The following is a 20,510-nucleotide window of genomic DNA, read 5'->3' on the forward strand; positions in this document are numbered from 1 at the left end:
CAGATCGCTGTTTCAAGCTGCAGCGTCAAAAGTGAAAATAGCCCTAATGATAGCCAACCTCCGGCAGGTGACGGCACCATAAGAAGAAGAAAAAGTACAAGTGCTGAGGAAGCAAAATGATCCCCCGCTTGCCTCAAATCATCTCACGTCAGGTGTCAGGCCGCAGAGCCTGCCCTCCAGCTTCCTCAGCCCCCAAATCCACTGTTTTCGTGCGTAAACTGCACCAACTATGCATGCAAAATTATGGTTACCTACCAGAAAACAAAACATGATGTGTTCTGTTAGGGTAGTAGGTAACCTAAGCACTTTTAGATGAAACAGATAATTGCAAACTTTGTCCCCACATTTTTCATTTCATCTTTAATGAAACACTTGCTAATAGCAGTTTTAACTGTTTTAGAACATAAATATTAACATATGTATTTACAATATTTAAAAACATATGATTTAGTGTCATTGCCATCTTTAAACAAACATTTGTAATTGTTAACCGATGCACCAAATAAAGCTAACGAGTTTTTTAACGATGCATGATGCAATTTTCTGCGCGCGTCCATACGGCTCAATATAAACAGAGAATACAAAGATGACTGACGCGGGCCAATCCCAGACCGGTTCCGCAAATTATAACTTGTTACTTAAATAAAATGAATTGAACTCCTGTTTTGCTAATATTTTGGCGGACGTCTCAGTTTTCTGGCATTTCTGGTCAATACGTACTCGCACCGCACATGACGTCGTGTAGCGTGAGGTACGAGGTACTCTTTATATTCCTCAAACCGTAATAATTTTGTCTCCCATTGAACGTGAATAAAGTAGATTAATATATATTCTTACCTGGCATCTTCAAAAAGGTCGCTGGAAGCACAGGAGTCACTAGATTGTTCACATTCATCACTGTCAAACGCTAAATTAGTCGCCGATATGCTCCTCCTCGTAAACAGAACATTATTCTTTTCCATCTTTATAAAACCCTCACACGCCTTGATTGGCTCCATTTCTGTTGCCTCAACACATTCATTAGCTTGATCGACTACGAAACGTGGTATCGATCTTTCCCTCTCATTGGAACTTATCGATAATTTATCGATGGAATTAGCATCATCTTCTCTTGAACTTTGATCTCCATCGAGTGAGTTCTTTTCACTCGATATATGGGAAACGAATCGTGATAGTTTCGATTGTTCTAGTTTATTCTGTACTCGATCCTGGATATCTTCTACTTTGTCTTGTATCTTCTCTTGGATTCTAATGAGACGATTCCTCAGGCGATCCATTTGGTTCTCTTTCTCCATTTTTAAAATTTAGGTACAGTTTTTGAATATTCAATGAATTAGACAGAATATTCAGCTGGTTGTACAGCGTGCATTGTTTTAATTATTTTTCATTGTAAATATTTAGATTCTTTCTCATTGTTTTAATCCTGAAAGGTCATTATCTGGTCGGCATTGAATTGAGTGCTATGTAAATAAGCAGCTATAATTTTATATAACCGAAGACCAACAAGCGTAGAGTATACAACAAAATACGCTGATGTTTCCTAATTACATACTTACATGTACCATTTTAGTTTAGGGAGATGTGGTCCTTTGAAATTCCTGTATAACTGATATTTTTCTTATGAATTAATTGCAATTGAGTCTCTTCCTTAAAGATGGCTAGGAGTGGTGGGTGAGTGTAATCATATGGCTGTTTAATACGAACGCGTATTTCTGGATTGTTTAGAGAACTATAACAATTCATCAATCGATAGCACCTAGTTTCGGAATTCCACGTAAATATTCTTACACCTGAATTAATCAATTGTGAACCGTAATGTTAGAAAATAAGGTGTGTAATTGAACGACATTTAAAATGTATTTACTGCATTTAAACTATGCTACAGTATTCATCCTTCGGAATAACTGTTACCACTTTGCTTTTTTTACGATTTTCGCGAAAATAAAACAATCTGTCAATTTTACGCTTTTGAAAAACTAGTCTGAGAACTACAGCTGGAAACATTATTCTTAGGATCTATTATTTTATTATTATTTGTTTTAAATACTAGCATCAGAAAAAGCACTGAAAGATTTAACACTAACTTTAGACTTCAAACTTCTATGATGTTGAAAATGTTGTTGTAGTAGTGGATCTACTTTTGTTACAAATTGACAAAGCCTGTTGGGAGGATTTTTCAATTAATAAGCAGGTATGTAACTATGGTAATATTTTTTGTTTAACTGTCACTCTGTAGTTTAAATTTAGATGCGACGAGTAGATTAAATTTTACCCCTATATTTTAGCCTAGAAATAGGTTCAAACATACACTTCGTAGGGAACTGATTAAGATAATCTTTATCAATAATCTTCAAAGATCACATTTACATAACTTTTATAAACTATGACATCTTTTGTTAATACCGAGTAACATCGTGACGTCACTGTCTAGTGTCCATCATCTTACGTCAGCTAAGTATTACCTAAAACTGAGTTAATCCGGGTTCACACGTGACATACGTAAATCGTACAACCGTACCAAACATGAGCTGATGTTTAAATTTAATTGTTTAGTATCCTACCTATGTCAGACACAATAGTTGTCAATCATACATCACACGCCATAACATCGTTTTGACAAACTAGTACGAATTTGAAGAATGACTAGCGACTAAAAATTAAGGCGGACTATCCTAGTTTTACAAGCTGTTATTTAACTTGCAATGTTCGTAACTATGTAAGTTGTCTTTAAATTTTGCAAACCATTTTCGACCACCTTATTGGTAAGTATGTACCTATATACCCGATTGAGCTGAAATTTGGCACGCTTGTGAAAAACCGGTGATAATCTGATAATGGTATTTTTTCACAATTTTTTTTATTTAGCTTCCAATGTTTGTAAATATGTAATTCGGGTCAAATTTTGCAAGCTAAATTAGACCTACTTCGCATTATTCGATTTAGCTGACTTCACATGCTTGCGTAAGTTGGGTGACAATGCAATATTATGGTACCATCGAACTGATCTGATGATGGACACCGGATTTGGGATACGAGTATAAACATAAAGATGAATGTCAAAGTCTAGCACGTGCTTACATACAAATATTACAAATAGGTATGGTACCTGATCCAAAGCACTTTAGATCTAATGTTAGTCACTGTAAATAAAACTACATAATAACCATACATTATCTATATAACGGGATGTTTGTTCACTGAAGCGTAGTTTAACTATGTAGTACCACGTAGTACTTCACTTAACTGAAGGTACTTAAAGAGATAACCCTTTACAGACGCTTCTAATTAACTAGTACGGGTAACCTACCTAAACTTTACAGGGTACCTGTGTAAAGGTGTTTTTATAGTTACTACGTACATTTTGCTACATATGCTCGTGGTTTTCAGACATTCGAGGACAACCTTACCACCTAGTGTTTTGCCCCATGATAGTCTACTTTAAATGGTACCTAATTAAACTTTAAAACTAGATTCTCAACTAGGTTGGCTACGGAGCAAAGTACAAGAAACCTTCAAGCTTATTCGAAGTGACAAAGTTTTATTAGGTATCCGGCAGACTTAATTTAGGCATTTTCTGGATAAAATGGCAATTAGGTTGTGACCCAATAACCAACTCAAAGTTAAGAGTTACAGTCGGCATCAGATATATAGTCAGCAATACTATTAGCTTAGCACCCCTGCATACAAATATGTAGTCGCCATCAGATATATCGGGGCGACCAAGGCGCTCACAAATATCTGGACACGCTTCTATTATCAAGGCGTTAGAGTGCGTGTTCAGATATTGTGAACACCTTGGCCGCCCCGATATAACTGATGGCGACTGTACATATTTGTATGCAGGGGTGCTAAGCTAATAGTATTGCTGACTATACACATCTAAACTAACATCGACATATTTAACTAACTAGGTACTTACATACATATTGCAATGCATCAATTTAATTGAATGAACAGTTTTGTTAATTATGCAATTAATGCAATACATTTGCTACATCGAATGACGTAGATAATTTAGAGAATTTGCCTTTACTTACCTGATTTCCTACTTTCCTAACTACCTGCAATAGCTCACATGTTGGTAATAAGTAGGTATGTATTATGAGCGTGACCTAGGTACGCTAATTGCTTAGGGCATTACACTTAGTCACGTTACTCTATTACCTTACCTATACTTAATAGATTGTTTTTTAATAAATCAATGTCATAATTATGGTAAATTAGTTACCTACTTTAATTACTCAAAAATACATGTTATTAGAACAAAACAGTACATCAGCTGCTGTTCGTGTGCCAATTCCATTAGCAACTCATTTCGTGGTCGCTAATGGTTGGAGAGTTACCATAAACGTGTGTTTCGGCAGTTTCCTTAAACGCGTGTCGTAAGTGATACATTCTTAGCAGTGTCTGATGTTGCAGGTGTCCATGGGCGACGGTAATCGCTTATTATCATCAGGCAAATCTTCTGCTCATGTAAAAATAACTACTATTATACTATTTCTGGAGTAGATATAAGATCTATTTAATATAATTACCTATGTTAATAACATATTAACCATGTAAAATACGATGGACTGGGATGTACCCGTCCGTCTAGGGATATCTGGGATTTGGGAAGGTACCTTACGTCTCTTTTGTAGACAACCATACCTGCGAATCGCGTAAAAAATAAACAAAACAAAACCACAGATTTTGTTGATGCCCGGCCAAACGGGCCAAACTAGTGTGCTCATAAATTCACTCCTTTACGGGAAAAATAACAAGATAGGTAAATATTTTTGTTATATATTGTGGTATTTATTTATGTTTGTAACTTAATACATACAACTTAATACGTACGTATGATAAAACATATGTTAAATTGCATCGTAGAAATATCTCTTATATTAGGTAGTTTTATTTTATTATACATACAGCGATCACAAGCGATCAAAGTCTTTATGCAGTAAAGTACAATAAATATATGCAAAGGGAGACAGGTCAAACTAGAAAATATTAGCCCGTGCTTAATATGTCCCAACCTACCACACATTGAGTAATTGAGATTTTATCTCAACCGTTGCACAAACACGAGATAGTTACTAAATGCACTATCTGACACGCTTGTTGGTCTTCTTAATTATAACTGCAGCATATTTTATATAATAATACCTTTGAAATACCAACGCACTACACAACCACAAATCCACAAAACACCATAGCTACTCGCAAAAACTTTTTATCAATAACCTTATTTCCTGTCTTTAGAAAATAATAATATAACAATGTAAAAAAGACGCACTGGCATGTCTGGCATGTAAGAAAACCGTTAACACAAATGTTCCAAATCCAAACACGTTTTTTATCACTCGCGTTGTTTATTTACTTTTCGAACAAGGTTTTGTTTAACTTTTTAATTCCACAGACGCGTGCGCCGGTCTTACCGCGCGTTGAAGACTGGCATCGTATGTATACAGGCAAATTAACCACCAAGCCAATAGGATGACTAACTGGTATAGTCTGTGGCAGCGTTGCACGCAATTGGCACATAACAAAAGTTTATTACACAATTGAAGGCCGTATTGTCAGTTTTTATGGTTTAACCGTAAATAGATTAGATAACAGAAAAGTTGGAAGAGTCGGCCCTCGGAAGTGACTTGGGCTTTGTACATTGTACAGCCACTATCAGATATCAGAGCGCCCAAGGTGCTTAAAAATATCTGAACAAGCACTTTAACGTCTTGATCATAGAGGCTTTGTGAAGACCGTGGCCGCTCCGTTAGATGTGATGGCGACTGTAACATGTTTTAGTAGATTGATCTCTAAGCTCAGAGCAGACCCAGCCAAATCATCACTATCAGCTTAAAACTACGTCACAGTTGGTCAATCATTCAGGTCGTTGTTTAACAGGATGGTAGCGTATACTTAATTCGCAATCAAAATCAATTTTATGAGCTTACATCCTCTTACTTTTTGGGGTCCCTCAGACACAGCACCAGGCCTATCCGTGCAGTCCAGGTGGCACCTTACCTGGTCTTTGTCCTCTTGACTCTTCGGCCAGAGAGTGACGTTGAGCACGATCTCCCCCATGTCATGCTGGGGCTTGTTGGGGTCCCGCAGACACAGCACCAGGTCCTGGGTGCGGCCGAGCTCCAGCGCAGTGAGGTCTAGGTGGCAGGATCCCATGAAGTCGTCCTGCAGGCCCCAGTCGTAGTCGAACACCTGGGGTTATGCGTTTGTATTAAGTGGCTGGAGACTAGTTTGTCATACATGAATCCCAGTGAGGTAGGTACCTATGTACAGTCGCCATCACATATATCGGAGCGACCAAGGTGCTCACAAATATCTGAGCACGCCTCTATTTGCAAGGCGTTAGAGTGCTTGTTCAGATATTGTGAACACCTTGGTCGCTCCGATAGGTATATCTGATGGCGACTGTACTACCGGATCATTAATTTAACGATTTATTATTTGTTATCTATATTATAAAATTTGCGAATCTACCTACACCAATGACAAACTAACTGGAAATTTATTTGTATTTCTACCGGCTTTGTAAAATTTTGACCACATCCAGAGATTTCAAGATCGGGTAACGGGATAGGATCACTAATACTGATACTATAACAATTGGATAACTAATTTAATTAAACTTTGTGCTAAAGTAACAAGACGGATGAAGAAAAAAATCTTCACTATTTCAGAGAGGGGCGTTAGAATTCGAAAGTGACTCAAATATATTATTGCAAACTCCATAAATATCTAACAGAAATATCCATCCTCCGATAATATTATTTGAAATAAATTATGTATTCCTATTTCCTTATTCCAAAGGAAACAGGAACTATTATAAATAATTTGATAATAAATTGTTAATAAATGGGTACCAAACATAATGCCACTTCAAACACACAAATTGGATTTATCGTCAGCTCATTTAAGGACAGCAAACTATGTAATATCTATTTAATTTAATTTATTTATTTATACCTTTGGGAAACAAACAAGCAATTAACAACGCACATACCCGGTAAATGAGAATCATATTATTAAAAAAAAGACTTATTTTTAAGAGTCACACTCTTTTTAGCAGCTGCCATAAATAAAATAAATAAAAATCAAAGTTACGCTCTCGCTTCAAATTTCAAAACGACATTCTGAAGTAACATGACATTTTACACGGACATTCAAATAGGTACCTAACATTATATGTCTGGTATATTAGGTACTATATTTAAGGAAATTAGAGCTAGTACGAGTAGGTACAAGTAGGAATAGGTATTTAATGTAGAGCGATTTTAATTTGCTGGACGTCTGGCAGACCATCGTCCTTATCTAATCTTGATGATTTTATACATCTGCTCTAGCTTTAACCTTGATTTCTTTGATCCCGTTTGGGATTATCCAATCTAGACCATATATAATATGGACACTAAATCAGTCAGCTTAAGATCTACATTAGCATACCCAGACATCTTGAGGGACGTATCTAAATTTATCACAATAAGTATGTAAATTTTGCATGATTGGATGTGCAGATGACTATGTTATAGTAGGTAGGTATTGTATTATTATCTATATGCTATTAGACACTCAAGGGGTCAAGACGGAAGAAGGGCTACTAGTTTTTGTGGGGACTAATACACTCAATAACAATGAAAATGTGTCACTTTATAAATGGAATTTCTACATTGTCCTATAGAGTGTTACGATCTTTATCTGTCAATACAGCAAATACCTAAACAAACCACAGCAAAGAGTGAACACAAGCATAGAATCGACGTGAAACTGATAATGCTGACGGGCGAATCTGTTTGTTACGCCATAAAAATGGGTCTCTCTAATAATTCACCTGTCATGAAGGTACGTAATAACTTCTTTAAAATAAAAATACTTTGAATGCGCCTTTTCCTATCGGGTTTGGAGATAATCTTAGCCAAAGCCGCATTTTACTCACAGATAGACGTTTATTGCTACTTTCTGATAGGATAAATACGATAGCTAAGCATCAGCTTGCGTATTACATTGAACTTGTACCTACTACAGCGAAGGTTCAATATCTTTGGTGCCTTCTCATATCGTAATGGTATTTTATGATTAAACTATCACTATAAAACTACACTAGAGTAGGTACCTACTGTCCCGACGGCAATTGCTATGAGTGGTACAAGTAAGACGAGACCTATAAAATTGATTGGCTTTAATAAACGGTCGTTCGGGTGGAGGGGAACTCATAGGAAAGTAATTGCGCGAGGTCTGGTGTTGAACTTCCTTTGGAACTTATTATTGGTTACTTTTCCTACTTTAAATTAACGCCTAGATGGAATTGGCATGCGTATTGCCAACTTTTATAAGTTCTGTTTACTTGTTTAATGAAAACCTTCATAGTTAAGTCCTTAGGAAATTTTTCTGCAACATTACCGTGCGTTTTCAGAAAATTTTCGAAGCCTTATTAATTATTTTGTCTATGTTTACTTTTAATTGAACATGATGGGTAACGAACAAAAAAAAGTACGGACTTGTTGCCAAGATGGTTCCTGGCTTGGTTCTTGGGACTTGTTGCCAAGAACCATCACCATGTACAGTCACGCTCCGTGATTGTTACGCCATTTAGGGTTCTAGCTAAATTGGGCATTCCATAGCGTAAGTATGGTACAACCAATTTAGCTAGGACCCTAAATGGCGGATCAATCCGGCGTGGTGATTGTACCAGTCAAATTATACTCACTTTAATCTGCACCGGCTGAAAAGGATCCTCAATAGGCACAGTGAAGCACTCATCCCACACTGGGTTCAGGTCCCGATACACGATCTTGGACTTGTGCAGCATGCGCCCGCCCACCTTGAACTTGACGTACGGGTCGCTGGTGCCTGCCAACAAGCCTGGGGTTGGGCGTAGCCAAGAGTTAGAAGAAGCGAAATTAAATAATAAGGCCGCTAACGTCTACGGGTTCTAGCTAAACTTTGAGTAGATTTCTGTTCTGTTACAGTTGAAAAGTTTTTTAATAAAAGGTCTATGATGCTAGTTTTGCTAGATCTAAATTTGGCAGTTAGTAATGTTTGTTGGTTTTTAAACTTTGCCAAGTCACTACTTTGGTATAAATAGTAGGTAATTGTATTATTATTTATGATATTATGGAATTAATTGATGGCATAAGGATATAATAAAATAATACAATATGTAAGGAATATTTCAATTATTATTGTAATGTACCTACTTGGTACCTACATTACATACGTATTACGTATGCCTGATATCAGTATAAACATTAGATAATTATAATAATATAATATGTTACGATTTTTTAAATATATAAGCTACTCAGTTCAATTGTGGATATTTAAATCATTAAGGAGTACCTACTTGTCAATTAATCCAAATTATTATTTATAAAGATATAATATAATTTAAATCTGGCCAATTCTAGTTTTCCATATTGAATAGCAAGAGTATTCATTTGACACATAAATGTATGACTGCATATGTAGGTATTTAGAATCCTTTTGATTTACATTTCCACAAATAACTATATATACTTACTTATTAAAAACTATAGGAATGAACGTTACTAAGATTACCTACCTACAGCTAAGCTATAATAATTGCAATAAAAAATTAAAACATGCAAATGATAAAAAAATTAAAATGATACTTAAAAAAATAGAATGTGAAGTGTTAATGATTTTATGAAAATAATGTGTATTCTTATTTGCAGCTAAAATTGTTCTACCTATCTATTGTGATTAAAGTATTAATAAAATTAATATTCTTACATTATATATTTCTCTCTGGTTCGGTTGCAGTGCTCAAATTTTTATATGGTTATAAAAATGCATGATGGATTCACTTTTCGTCTACTTTATAAATAAGAAAGTAAAATCATAAAATGTATTACACCTTAGATTACGAGTATAAATTAATATTTAGTATACAAGTGGCAAAAATATATGAGAAAAAATAAATATATATAGATTAAAACATACTTATTTTATATTGTATTTTCGAAAGTAGTGCTTGAATAGCGAAAAGGCGCGAGTGTTCGTAGCAAAGTCGTGTGATTGCATTGAATAAGTTCGTAGGCGTTTATAAAATTCCGATTAATTTCTGAATTGTTACATTTGTTCAAAAATATTTAAGTTACTATGATATTCCAGTTAACCATTTATGATTATATTTTTTTACTTAGTATTATATTTTCCATAATAAGTATGTCATTTACGATTCTACAATTATTTATTTTGCTTACTATTTTTCGAACTTTAAGTACAATAAAATTGTTCTATAAGTAGAGTAACCGCCGATTAAAGTTAAACCGCCTTACGAGTGCGAAGGAATGCGGTGTGTGTCGGCCTTTATACGCGCCCTAGCGTTAGTGAGCCTGCGTGCCGTATTCAGTGATCTAGTGAGAAGTGTGTAGTGTAACAGAAGACACCCACCGTTCTTGTCCATGGCCACGAGGTTCTGCCCCCGCTTCAGATGCACCCTGAGCTGGAAGAACGAGTATTGCCGCAGTAGCTGCTCCCTGTGTCTTTGGGATTCGTCGGGTTCCTGACAAAAATAGGAGGTTTATCCGACCTTTTTTTTTTTAGTTATTTATTACACAAAAGTTACAACTTTTTTGTTAAGGACAAAGCTCCACAACACTACATGTGTTTGACTGTGGAGTCTCACTATACCTACTCACTCACCTGTAGAGATGGGCGGCGGGTAAATACCCGGGGTAGATATCGGGTATTTATCGGGTATTTACCCAATCTACCCGGTATTTACCTTTTCTACCCAAATGAGTGGGTATAAATAAAAGTTGGAAACGGAGTAATAAATTGAATTGAGATAATGTAAATAACAGTTTTTTTGATACTCATGTAGTTCTATAAAATGTATAATATTTGTATTGACTAAGGAATTTGTCAAATGTTTAATATCTTAATACATACATTCTACAATACGTGTGTTTGTCACTCTACTCCTCTTAAACGGCTGGAACGATTGGGATGAAATTTTGTGTGTATATTTCAATGGGCTCCTGAAGGGTTGGGAAAACAAATGAACCCGGTAGGTGGCGCTGCTATCGGTATATAGCCAAATTCGATTTACTGAAACCGATTTGGGTGAAATTTTGTGTATATGTATATTTCAACGGATACCTGGATTGTTTAAAAAACTATTGGACCCGGTAGGTGGCGCTGCTGTCGGTATATCACCTAATTTTATTTAATGAAACCGATTTGGATGAAATTTTGTGCATATATTTCAACCGGTACCTGGATTGTTTGAAAACACTATTGGCTATAGATATGAGCGCCGCGCCGGCGCGCCGCCGCCGCCGACAAAATTTTGTCGGCGGCGGCGGCGCCGTCAGTCATTTACATTTATCGCGAATTTAACCATTGCAAGCATGGTTAAACGTCTTTAAAAGGTATAAAATGGGGTTAGTTTTGAGATATTAAGCGTTTCCACGTCCAAATGTCCGGCCGTTGGCTTCGCATGGAAGAGCGTCGGAATCGGGTCTCAATTAAACTTGGCCACTGTTCAAATTTCAAGCTTTGCTCTCTCGCAGCTCAATCTTTGGCCTTGCATCGCTCGCATGGAATTAAGCCGCTATCTGAACCTGCAAGTTTTTGGCCCTGTTTGGAGCTCAACTTTCGGCCTGTTTTAAAACGCTTGAGCATTGGTCCTTATCCGATCTTAGCTCCATTGCAGCTCGGCCTTTGGCGTCGCACGAATGCGCCCGCAGGAAAGCTCCAGATCTTTAACACTATGGCTTCAGTCTTTATCGGCCTGCGCCCTCGCTCTGCTCTCTTGCAGCTCGGCCTCGCACAGAAGCGCGCCGCAATCGGCGCTCCAGGCGTTCGGCCGTCAACCAAGCTTACACTTGACGTTCGATTCTTAGCTCATCCTCTGGCCTCGCATTGGGAGGCGTCGAAATCAAGTCTTCGGTTTTACATGGAGCTCGGCGTTGGGTCTCACTTTTTGACATAAATCGGTTTTGTTGAATCGATATTGGTTAATGACGGATCTCGATTTTCTTTGGACTGTCGACAAGACGTTTCCCTGATACAGTCAATCCGCAATTTTTAACTTAGCACAAAAGATAAGGGCCTCGCTAAGATCTTCCGGATAGCCTCGCCAAGATTAAAACCGCCTCTGATGCCGCGCGATACCGCTTATCCACAGTTTATACGTTATCAATTTTTTTCGTACCATTATTCAATAAATTATCCTTGAAAATAAAAAATGCATTTATTTCATGACTTTCTTACAGCAAAAAACATGTTTATTCGGTAAAATTTTGGTTTGAATTCTTTTTTCATTAATCGAAGGTGTTTCAAGGCCACGCCGCCGTTTCGCCGCCGCCGCCGACCAATTTTGACCGGCGCGCCGCCGCCGGCTAAATGCCTATCGGCGCTCATATCTAATTGTCTATATACCTATAGCAGTGCCACCTACTGGATCATATTGTGTTTTCAAAAAATCTAGATACAGACAAAATTTCATCCATACCGGTTTCAGTAAATCAAATTTGGCCATATACCTAACGATAAAATTACTGTATTAAACAATAAATAAAATGTAGAAATATCAAATCCAAATTATGAAAATAATTTAAAAATAGTAGGTAAAATAAAAATAAATGAAAAAAAAGGAAAAATATAAATATATAAAATAATAATAGGTACACAAATTAACAAAGAAATGTAAATAATACGGTATACAATAGCTTAATTAAATTAATATTCCTACAACACAAATTACACAAATCAGTGAACAAAATGCACTCGTCGAAAAAAATTTACATTAATTGTGTACAAAAAAGTTGTGTGATTGTGATTTGTGTACTTTATTTTAACTTATTTTCATATTTATACGATAATAATGTTGATATATCTTATTTATTTAATGAATTTCTTCAATTATACGAACAAAATTTAAATACCCAACAATTTGGGTAGATACGGGTAAATATCGGGTAGATTGGGTAGTTTTGGGTATTTTCCCGGTATTTACCCGCCGGCGCCCATCTCTACTCACCTGCTAGCATGAATTGCGTTCTCGCGCGCGACTCCATAATACATCTGAGAACGCAACTCATGCTAGACGATCAGCAAAACGAAGTGACAGCAACTTATCGAATCGGCTATCGAGGTTTAGATAGATAGATAGATAGATAAGTAGATGATTTATTTCATGAAAGACAATTACATAATAAGTTTGCATTGATATAAGAATTTCTATCATGATCGTCAAAATAAAAATGAAAATAATAACAATACTAATGAAATAAAATTATAGCTCCAATAAGGATTGTCAACACAATTAGAATAAGAGTAAGTAGGTAAATACTTACAAATCCAAAATATAAATTTACAATGTCAGAACTTACGAGAATACACAAGAACAGAAAAAATAAAAACAATGAATAAAAGTCAATTAATTTCCAATTGGAACAGTCGTTAATAAGAGTAGGTATAAAATACCAAAGTATACAAAAGTATAAAATAGCAAATTTTCTTTGCTTGCAACGAAACGTTTTGACAGAGAATAGGCACCCATTAATTTTAAACTGTCTTTTGTTTAAATGTAAACGCCCCAGTGCTTAACATGCATGCCTAATTAGTGGAGTCAATATAAAGTTAAAGTTACATTAATTGCACAGTCAAATGTTTCTACACGGGTGAATTATATATCATATTGAATACCCGGCTGCGAATTAACAACTTGATATCTGTTCCCGTTTTTGAGAAATAACATTTTTTTTATTTTATATTTTATACTACCTAAACAGTAATTTCACACTAGAGATTTTTTGAAGAATGGGCTATGAAGCTTACACGACTACACGGTCAGAATTTCTCCCGACAATAATATTAATTATAGATTTAATGAAAAAAACAATAACTTTGTAAGTTTTTCATGACCGAGAATATCCCACACTGAGAGAAAAGTTTACTATTGTGGTTAATAGTATTTGTTTCGATCATGTTTAATTTATCTGCCTGAGGAACTGCTATATTCGCAGAATAGCAGCATGATATTGGAAACAAACAGCAAATAATGTTCTACACAATTAATGGACACTTCTAGTTTTTTGACAGTAACTGTATAAGTTATTGAAGAATAACATACTTATTTTTCTCGCAATTATTAAATCAATTTCCAGCATAAAAAGTCAATGAAGTATGCTGTATTTCCAGGCTTCCACAGAGGCCAAGTCAAACTTTGTTTAAGATGTCAAAAAGATATCATTTTGTTATCATTCGCCCAACCGTCTCGCTCGCACCAATACATATTTCATCTAGTACGAGTGAAATGCACGCGCGAATGATATAAAATGACATCTTTTATAACAAAGTTCGAATTAGCATCAAGGTATATTAGGAAAATATACCTTATGACTTATGGCATTGCGTTAAGGTTTAATAATTCAATGCATAAAGTGTCTGTGTTTATGTGAAAAATGATAGGTGTCAATTTTTATATCTATTCACAAAACGTTTAGAATACAGGATGCACAGTCAGATATAAATAGACCCTTGAAGTCTTACAACTATCTATGATACTGGATCTCAAGCTTATTTGGTTAGTAAGTACCGTCCACCAAGTTATACTTCGAATAGCCACCCGGACAAATTCCAAAGCTAATTTCGAATTTTAATATTTGACAATTCACGAGAAGAGTAACGTAACGTCAAAGGATATGTTTGTCCCTTTTCAACGATCCTGTCATCCGATGCTTGAGTAGAGTGAAACTAAAAGAAGCAAATGTCAGCAATTCGTAACGCTTAGTTTTTGTTACCGTTAGCGCATCGCGACATGAGAACTAGTATGAGCCTGGCCCTCGATTACGTATAATTGCAAGGAAACTTGGGATCAAGTTATCTTAGTCAATTTAGAGCAGTTGGAATTCAACTCATTGTGAAATTTTTGAACGTTTTCAAATAATTTGTTGGATTAAGTAGTAAAAGTGTTACAGTGTGTTATATATTTGTGATCTACTCACAAGGCCCTTTCATTTGGTACCCCACATGGTATGTTTAAAAGAAAAATGGTAAAAACTTTGCGTCATAGCAACTACCCTCACCACTTTCGCGCTTGTCATCTCATATATTTGTGTTCAGGATATTATACTGAATGCACTGATACCAAATATACTCATATCCGAGACGACATGAGCGTAAATTTTTCTAGAAGACTTTTCGAGAAAAGGCCAGGCTACAATATCTTTACAGGTTGATTGATACTGAGTGTATTAACACCATGTTCACCCATATCCAAGACGATATGAACGAAAAGTAACCTAAAGCCACCCTACCAACATTTTCGTAACAATGAGAGATTATTTCTTGGAAATAATGTTGTAATATAAACTCCTTGTAGAGCACCTACCTGCGAAGAGATCGTGCTGTCAAAGTTGTTAATGATTTAATATAATATTGTTAATTAACTAAAGTTTTATTAATGCATCATTTCATTTTATACACCGCGGGATTTAATAACCCGAAAGATTTAAATCACGTATTTTTGACGACAGTACGAGTAAATAATGTTATATCAACATGGGTCCAATTATATATTTTAATTAAACTACTATTTCAGTACAAATTAAATCATATTAATTTACCGCTTCTTTGTGAACAAACCTTTATTCAGAGAGTGAGCGAGTTTAATTAATCTCAAGTAGAGAAACAGAGAGCGAGCATGACATTTCATGAATCACTCCGATATCATACGATGCACGGCGAATGCAGTGACATGTGTTCCATGACAAGAAGTGTCAAGTTATGTCTAGGATCATGTTTACGTTGAAATTATTTCAATTGATTGGCACCTCAAAATACCACAAATTGTATCAAAACTTTATTAATTACTACAACAGTAGGTATAGTGCAGTTATTATTGTTGAAACTTTGCGATAAAATCTTTTCCTTTGAGTGAGGTAACCAAAGCCATTAACCATGATTATATCCGAAAGAAATCATGCCTCTTATTGTTTTAACTCATACTACAGCTGGAAAGGGATGATTACTTGAATGACCTTTTGTTAAAATATCGATCATGCTTATCAGTACGTATTTTAAATTCTCGATGTGTTGATTTATACTGAGTAAAGTAAAATAAACAACTATGTTAAACAATTACGCTTTTTTATTAATTTAATGAATTAGGTTTTCGAAGTGTGTACCACCGTTTTCAGCACAAAGATTTAATTTTAAACGGATTTCATTATTTAGGTTTACAAAAGTGTTCTTTATTTCTTCGGAAGCCGTTCGAATTTTTATTAATAATTCTTCTCCAGAGTTCACTGGTGTTGAGTATTCCTTCCTTATCTTTCAGAGTTCCCTATAGAAAAAAACCAATGGCGTTAAGTCGGGTGACCGGGCGGGCCAGGTTAGGACGTTGCTTCCACGGCCAATCCACCTCTCAGGGTATTGTTCGTCTAGCCAATTTACGAACTTCTAGGCTGAAGTGGATCCGTCGTGCCGGAAGCACATAGTTCTTCGGGTTTCCAAATCCGTACACAAAGTGAATATCCGCTAAATGAATTTTATTTATTACAGTCAATCAAATTTAAAGATGTTATCTTGCGCATATCTTGTGTGACATATGAAATATGTCATTTTATTGACATCAATTTCGTCATTTTCGTCAAACTATCAGCCAGTTATCGTAAAGGTAAATAGTTTGTACTCTCGTGATTGAGAACAGAACAAAATTTTGGTAGTGAAACCTTTTTGTAGGATATCAAACTTAATTAAGTGAAACTGGCTAATAACCATGTAGTTAGTGCGTCTGCGTGTAAAATTAGTTGGTGGCTACGTCACGCATAAGGGTGTGTTAGAATTGAGATTTTTTTACTTGTGATTTGTTTTAAATAATTAATATCTCTTAAATTAAGGGTTTTTGGACTATGTGTTATATAACTTTATATACTCTAATTAGGCTCTAAAATCGTTGGTTTAAATCTTTCGGGTTATTAAATCCCGCGGTGTATATAACCCTATTACCCTTTGAATGACCTTTTTCACGTTTTCTACAGCAATGCAGTCGACTGCAGCAATTTTGAAGCGCGACATTGCTACCGACTGCATTACTGTGGTAAATGTCAAAATCGAAGTTCCTGTCTGGATTTTGGCGTCAATTAAAAATAAATAATCAAAGGAGGTCATCGATCAAATGGGCCGGAGGACAAGCCATCGTTAACTGGTAGAGAATGCCTTATGGCATTAAGTCCGCCTCTTGTACTATAAGGTTTTTCTTTTGTGCAATAAAGATTAACCACTTTATTCATAAACTTTACGGGCCTGATTTAGTTCAATTATGTTTATCCCTTACTTACAAATACATAAGTTAAAGTGACAGATAAGGACAAACGATTATTACTATGATTAGCTAATTGAGGTTTGTAGCGCGTTTATGAATAACGGGGGTTAAAGAAATAAAATAAATACAGATGATGACAGTAATTATATACACATTTTATTACGGAAAAAGATTTAATATTGGGTGTAAATGAAACGGGAATTGGAAATATAAAATAAAATGATATTATATTATTCATTTCCGTAAGTCAAACCATCATCTTTATTAGCATTGACATAACGCTCAACTTCGCACAAACCGTATGGTTTTTCACTAAGGAGTGATATATTCTCTTTACGCTAAACTTTATGGTGGGTAGACAAGTCTGTATACTTGTTTGGAACTAACTGCCACAGTCTGTCATAGCCATGTCATAGCCTCATAGCTGACATATGTGACGTATAGGAGATACCGCAATGCATGCATGCATTGCGCGTTTTATAGGAGCTTGGCCTGAGGTGTGTTAAGTAAGCGCGCAACGCATACCGATGAAACTGGGTAAGATAGTCATGGGAGAATTAACGGTCGACCGGATCGCGAACTCTCGGCTGTTGAAGCGGAACAATCGTCTGCCGCGAACATTGAAGTGAGACGGAGATATGGAAGTCGATAAAACGTTCTCTACAGTGAATCAGTACCCGCCATTTAGGGTAATTTAAATAGCTTGGATGATTTAATAATGGTTTTATTCCATACAATATTACATATACGTGGGAGATTTTTTGTTGTTACACTAACATGAGAAAGAGATTTGAGAAAGTGAAAAACAAACCCACTGTCCATTTTCTCGAAGCAACGAAAACATTTTCAAAACAAAAATGGTTAATAGTAATTAAATGGATTAATTTACGTGAGAGATTTTTTTGTAGGATATAGTAAATATACAGAGCTTAATTAACATGTAATTGTTATGTACACATAGTTGTTATTTTTATATAAAAAAATATTTTTAATAAAGAAAATTATTGGGAGCTGGTTTTGGTGTCAAGCTGGGAGAAAATATAAATACATAATGAGTATATGTTTGAGAACTGCATATTAAAAAATCTCGAGTGTCGGATTCATGTTTTGATATATTTTTTCTATTTTAATAATAGTTTGGATTTATTAAAACCATGTGACATATTTTGTGGAGATTTTTTTTTTAATATAGTATTTGCAACATAGGTTATCACATCTCAAAAAATCTCTAGTGTGAGAATTCATGTAGAGCTCTCATACATTATGAACTGTGCTGACCCGCCTAAATATTATAGATGCTCCCCCTGACCTGATGCTGTCACTGTGACCTCCATTGCTAGTGACGTAAGTTAAGACGAAACAGGAGCTGAGATTTAAATATTTTAGGTAAATATACCCGTCTCGCTAACGGCAGCGGCTCCTAAAACTAGTGTGATAAGGACAAGGCGAAAAATTCTGCGTAAAAATCTCAAAAATCGCGGTTTCGTACTCGACTGTTTCCTCCTCCAAAACTTAACCAATCGTAACCAAATTTGGAAATCTAAATGACTATGAAATTATCTGTGTCGGACCGTTTTGCTTTTTTGGCTAATTAATATCAGTTTCGAATACCACGCATCTCATTGCGGCATAGTCAATTCGGCCATTTTGGCCTTTTTTGATGGACTCTAGCGCCTTAAAAAACAAAAACGGTCCAACACAGATATTTACGATATTAATCTGTGTTGAAAAAATCATTGCTCTAGCTTCAAAACCCACGGAGGAAACAGTCGAGTACGTTTGTATGGAGAAATGACCACTCCTGTTGGCTCTTAACCACACATGTAGGTACACGTAGTGATTGATTATATTCTCCAAAACCAGTTCTTAATAAGAACATTTAACAAAGAGTTTATTATGTAGGTAGTTATCTACAATCAAAATATTGTAAGGTGTTTTTATCATAACTGGACAAACCCACGTCAAAATTTGATAGTCAAGAAAAACATACCTAGTAGGTATTTAATAGTTCTTACTAATTTTAAGGTCTATATGGCTAATTCCGTCATAAGGCCTATTGCGTCTACTAGTGTTTTTCTCGAACAACGAACAAAATTGATAATTTCATCCAAAAAGCAGCGATTGCTTTTAGTGTCAGCAATCAAAAGCTGATTAGATTGTTTTTTTCCTACGTTTGAAAATCAAAGAAATATACGCTCGTGGACGGAATAGTCCCTATAACGGAATTAGCCACATTGACCTTAATCGGAACTCCGTCACCTAGGCAAGGAGAAGTTACCAATTGCAAAAGTTCCGTTGGCGGTTGTCTCGGATTGTTAGGTTCCAACATCGCGTTCATAGTTAATTTTAGTTTTATGGTTTTATCTTTATATCAAATTGTAAGTAAATGTGAACGCGCCTTATTAGTGGGAGGCCTTTTAAAAAAAACTAAAGCGCGATGCGCGGGAAAATGTGACAGCTGTCAGAACTAAAAAGGTTATTAAAAAAAAAAAGGACAGAGGACAACTAGGTAGACGACGCGGTGATCATGGTGTGATAATCTAAAGAGTTTTATGATTTATCTCATGTGAATTAGCTATAAACTACATGGATGGATATTGTGTGAAGCGGAAATGAAAATGTAAAACCAATAAATCAAGGAACCCTAAGAGAGTATTTAATTTGAACCCGAGCTGTCCCAATAGTTCAGCAAGTGGGAGCGTAAGGCTACATGGAGCTACTCTCATGTGAATCGCCTTAAATCACGTCCACATCCCGGAGAACAGCAGGTAAACAGTCTTTATTTTGGAATACATACTTTGTAATGGAGTGAAACGATTCAACATGATAAAGATTCTCGGATATTGTTAAAAATAAACTGGAAAGGAAAGTGATTATAAGATAAACTATTGATTGTTTTGAGTGCTTTTATCAATATAACAGATTGAAGTACAGGCTTATACTAGTGAATAATTGCAAGAAACAGTTTTTTTTCCTTACTGCACTTTCTTACATTCCAATTATGCATTAACTTGTACCTGTCATTGGGACTGGAAAGATTTGTAGGTAACTAAAATTTACTTGTTATTTAATTCATTTTGTAGAACTAATAGGATTCATTTCATGTCAACAATTTCTACACATGACATGCCTGCATGCTTAACATTGCCTTATAAAGATGAGGACATAAGATAGTTTCTTTTGGGAGCAAGAGTCTTGTTGTCCAACT

General features: G+C 35.6%; 1 protein-coding gene across 3 annotated transcripts in view; it reads right to left on the reverse strand.

The window, feature by feature from the left end:
* Positions 1-20,510, reverse strand: part of LOC134660668 (multiple C2 and transmembrane domain-containing protein-like) — a 46,907-nt gene that overhangs the window by 17,122 nt on the left and 9,275 nt on the right. For 2 of the 3 annotated variants that reach the window (XM_063516455.1, XM_063516447.1), the window contains exon 1: positions 838-1,414. In XM_063516455.1, the coding sequence (XP_063372525.1) occupies positions 838-1,295 (458 nt within the window). In that variant the 5' untranslated portion in view covers positions 1,296-1,414. Of the gene's footprint in view, positions 1-837; positions 1,415-6,009; positions 6,202-8,707; positions 8,863-10,416; positions 10,529-19,580; positions 19,617-20,510 lie in introns of those variants that run through there. The other variant, XM_063516462.1, reaches the window with a different exon arrangement.

The sequence above is a fragment of the Cydia amplana genome, chromosome 2 (assembly GCF_948474715.1).
Source record: "Cydia amplana chromosome 2, ilCydAmpl1.1, whole genome shotgun sequence".
NCBI classification, from domain to species: Eukaryota; Metazoa; Arthropoda; class Insecta; order Lepidoptera; family Tortricidae; genus Cydia; species Cydia amplana.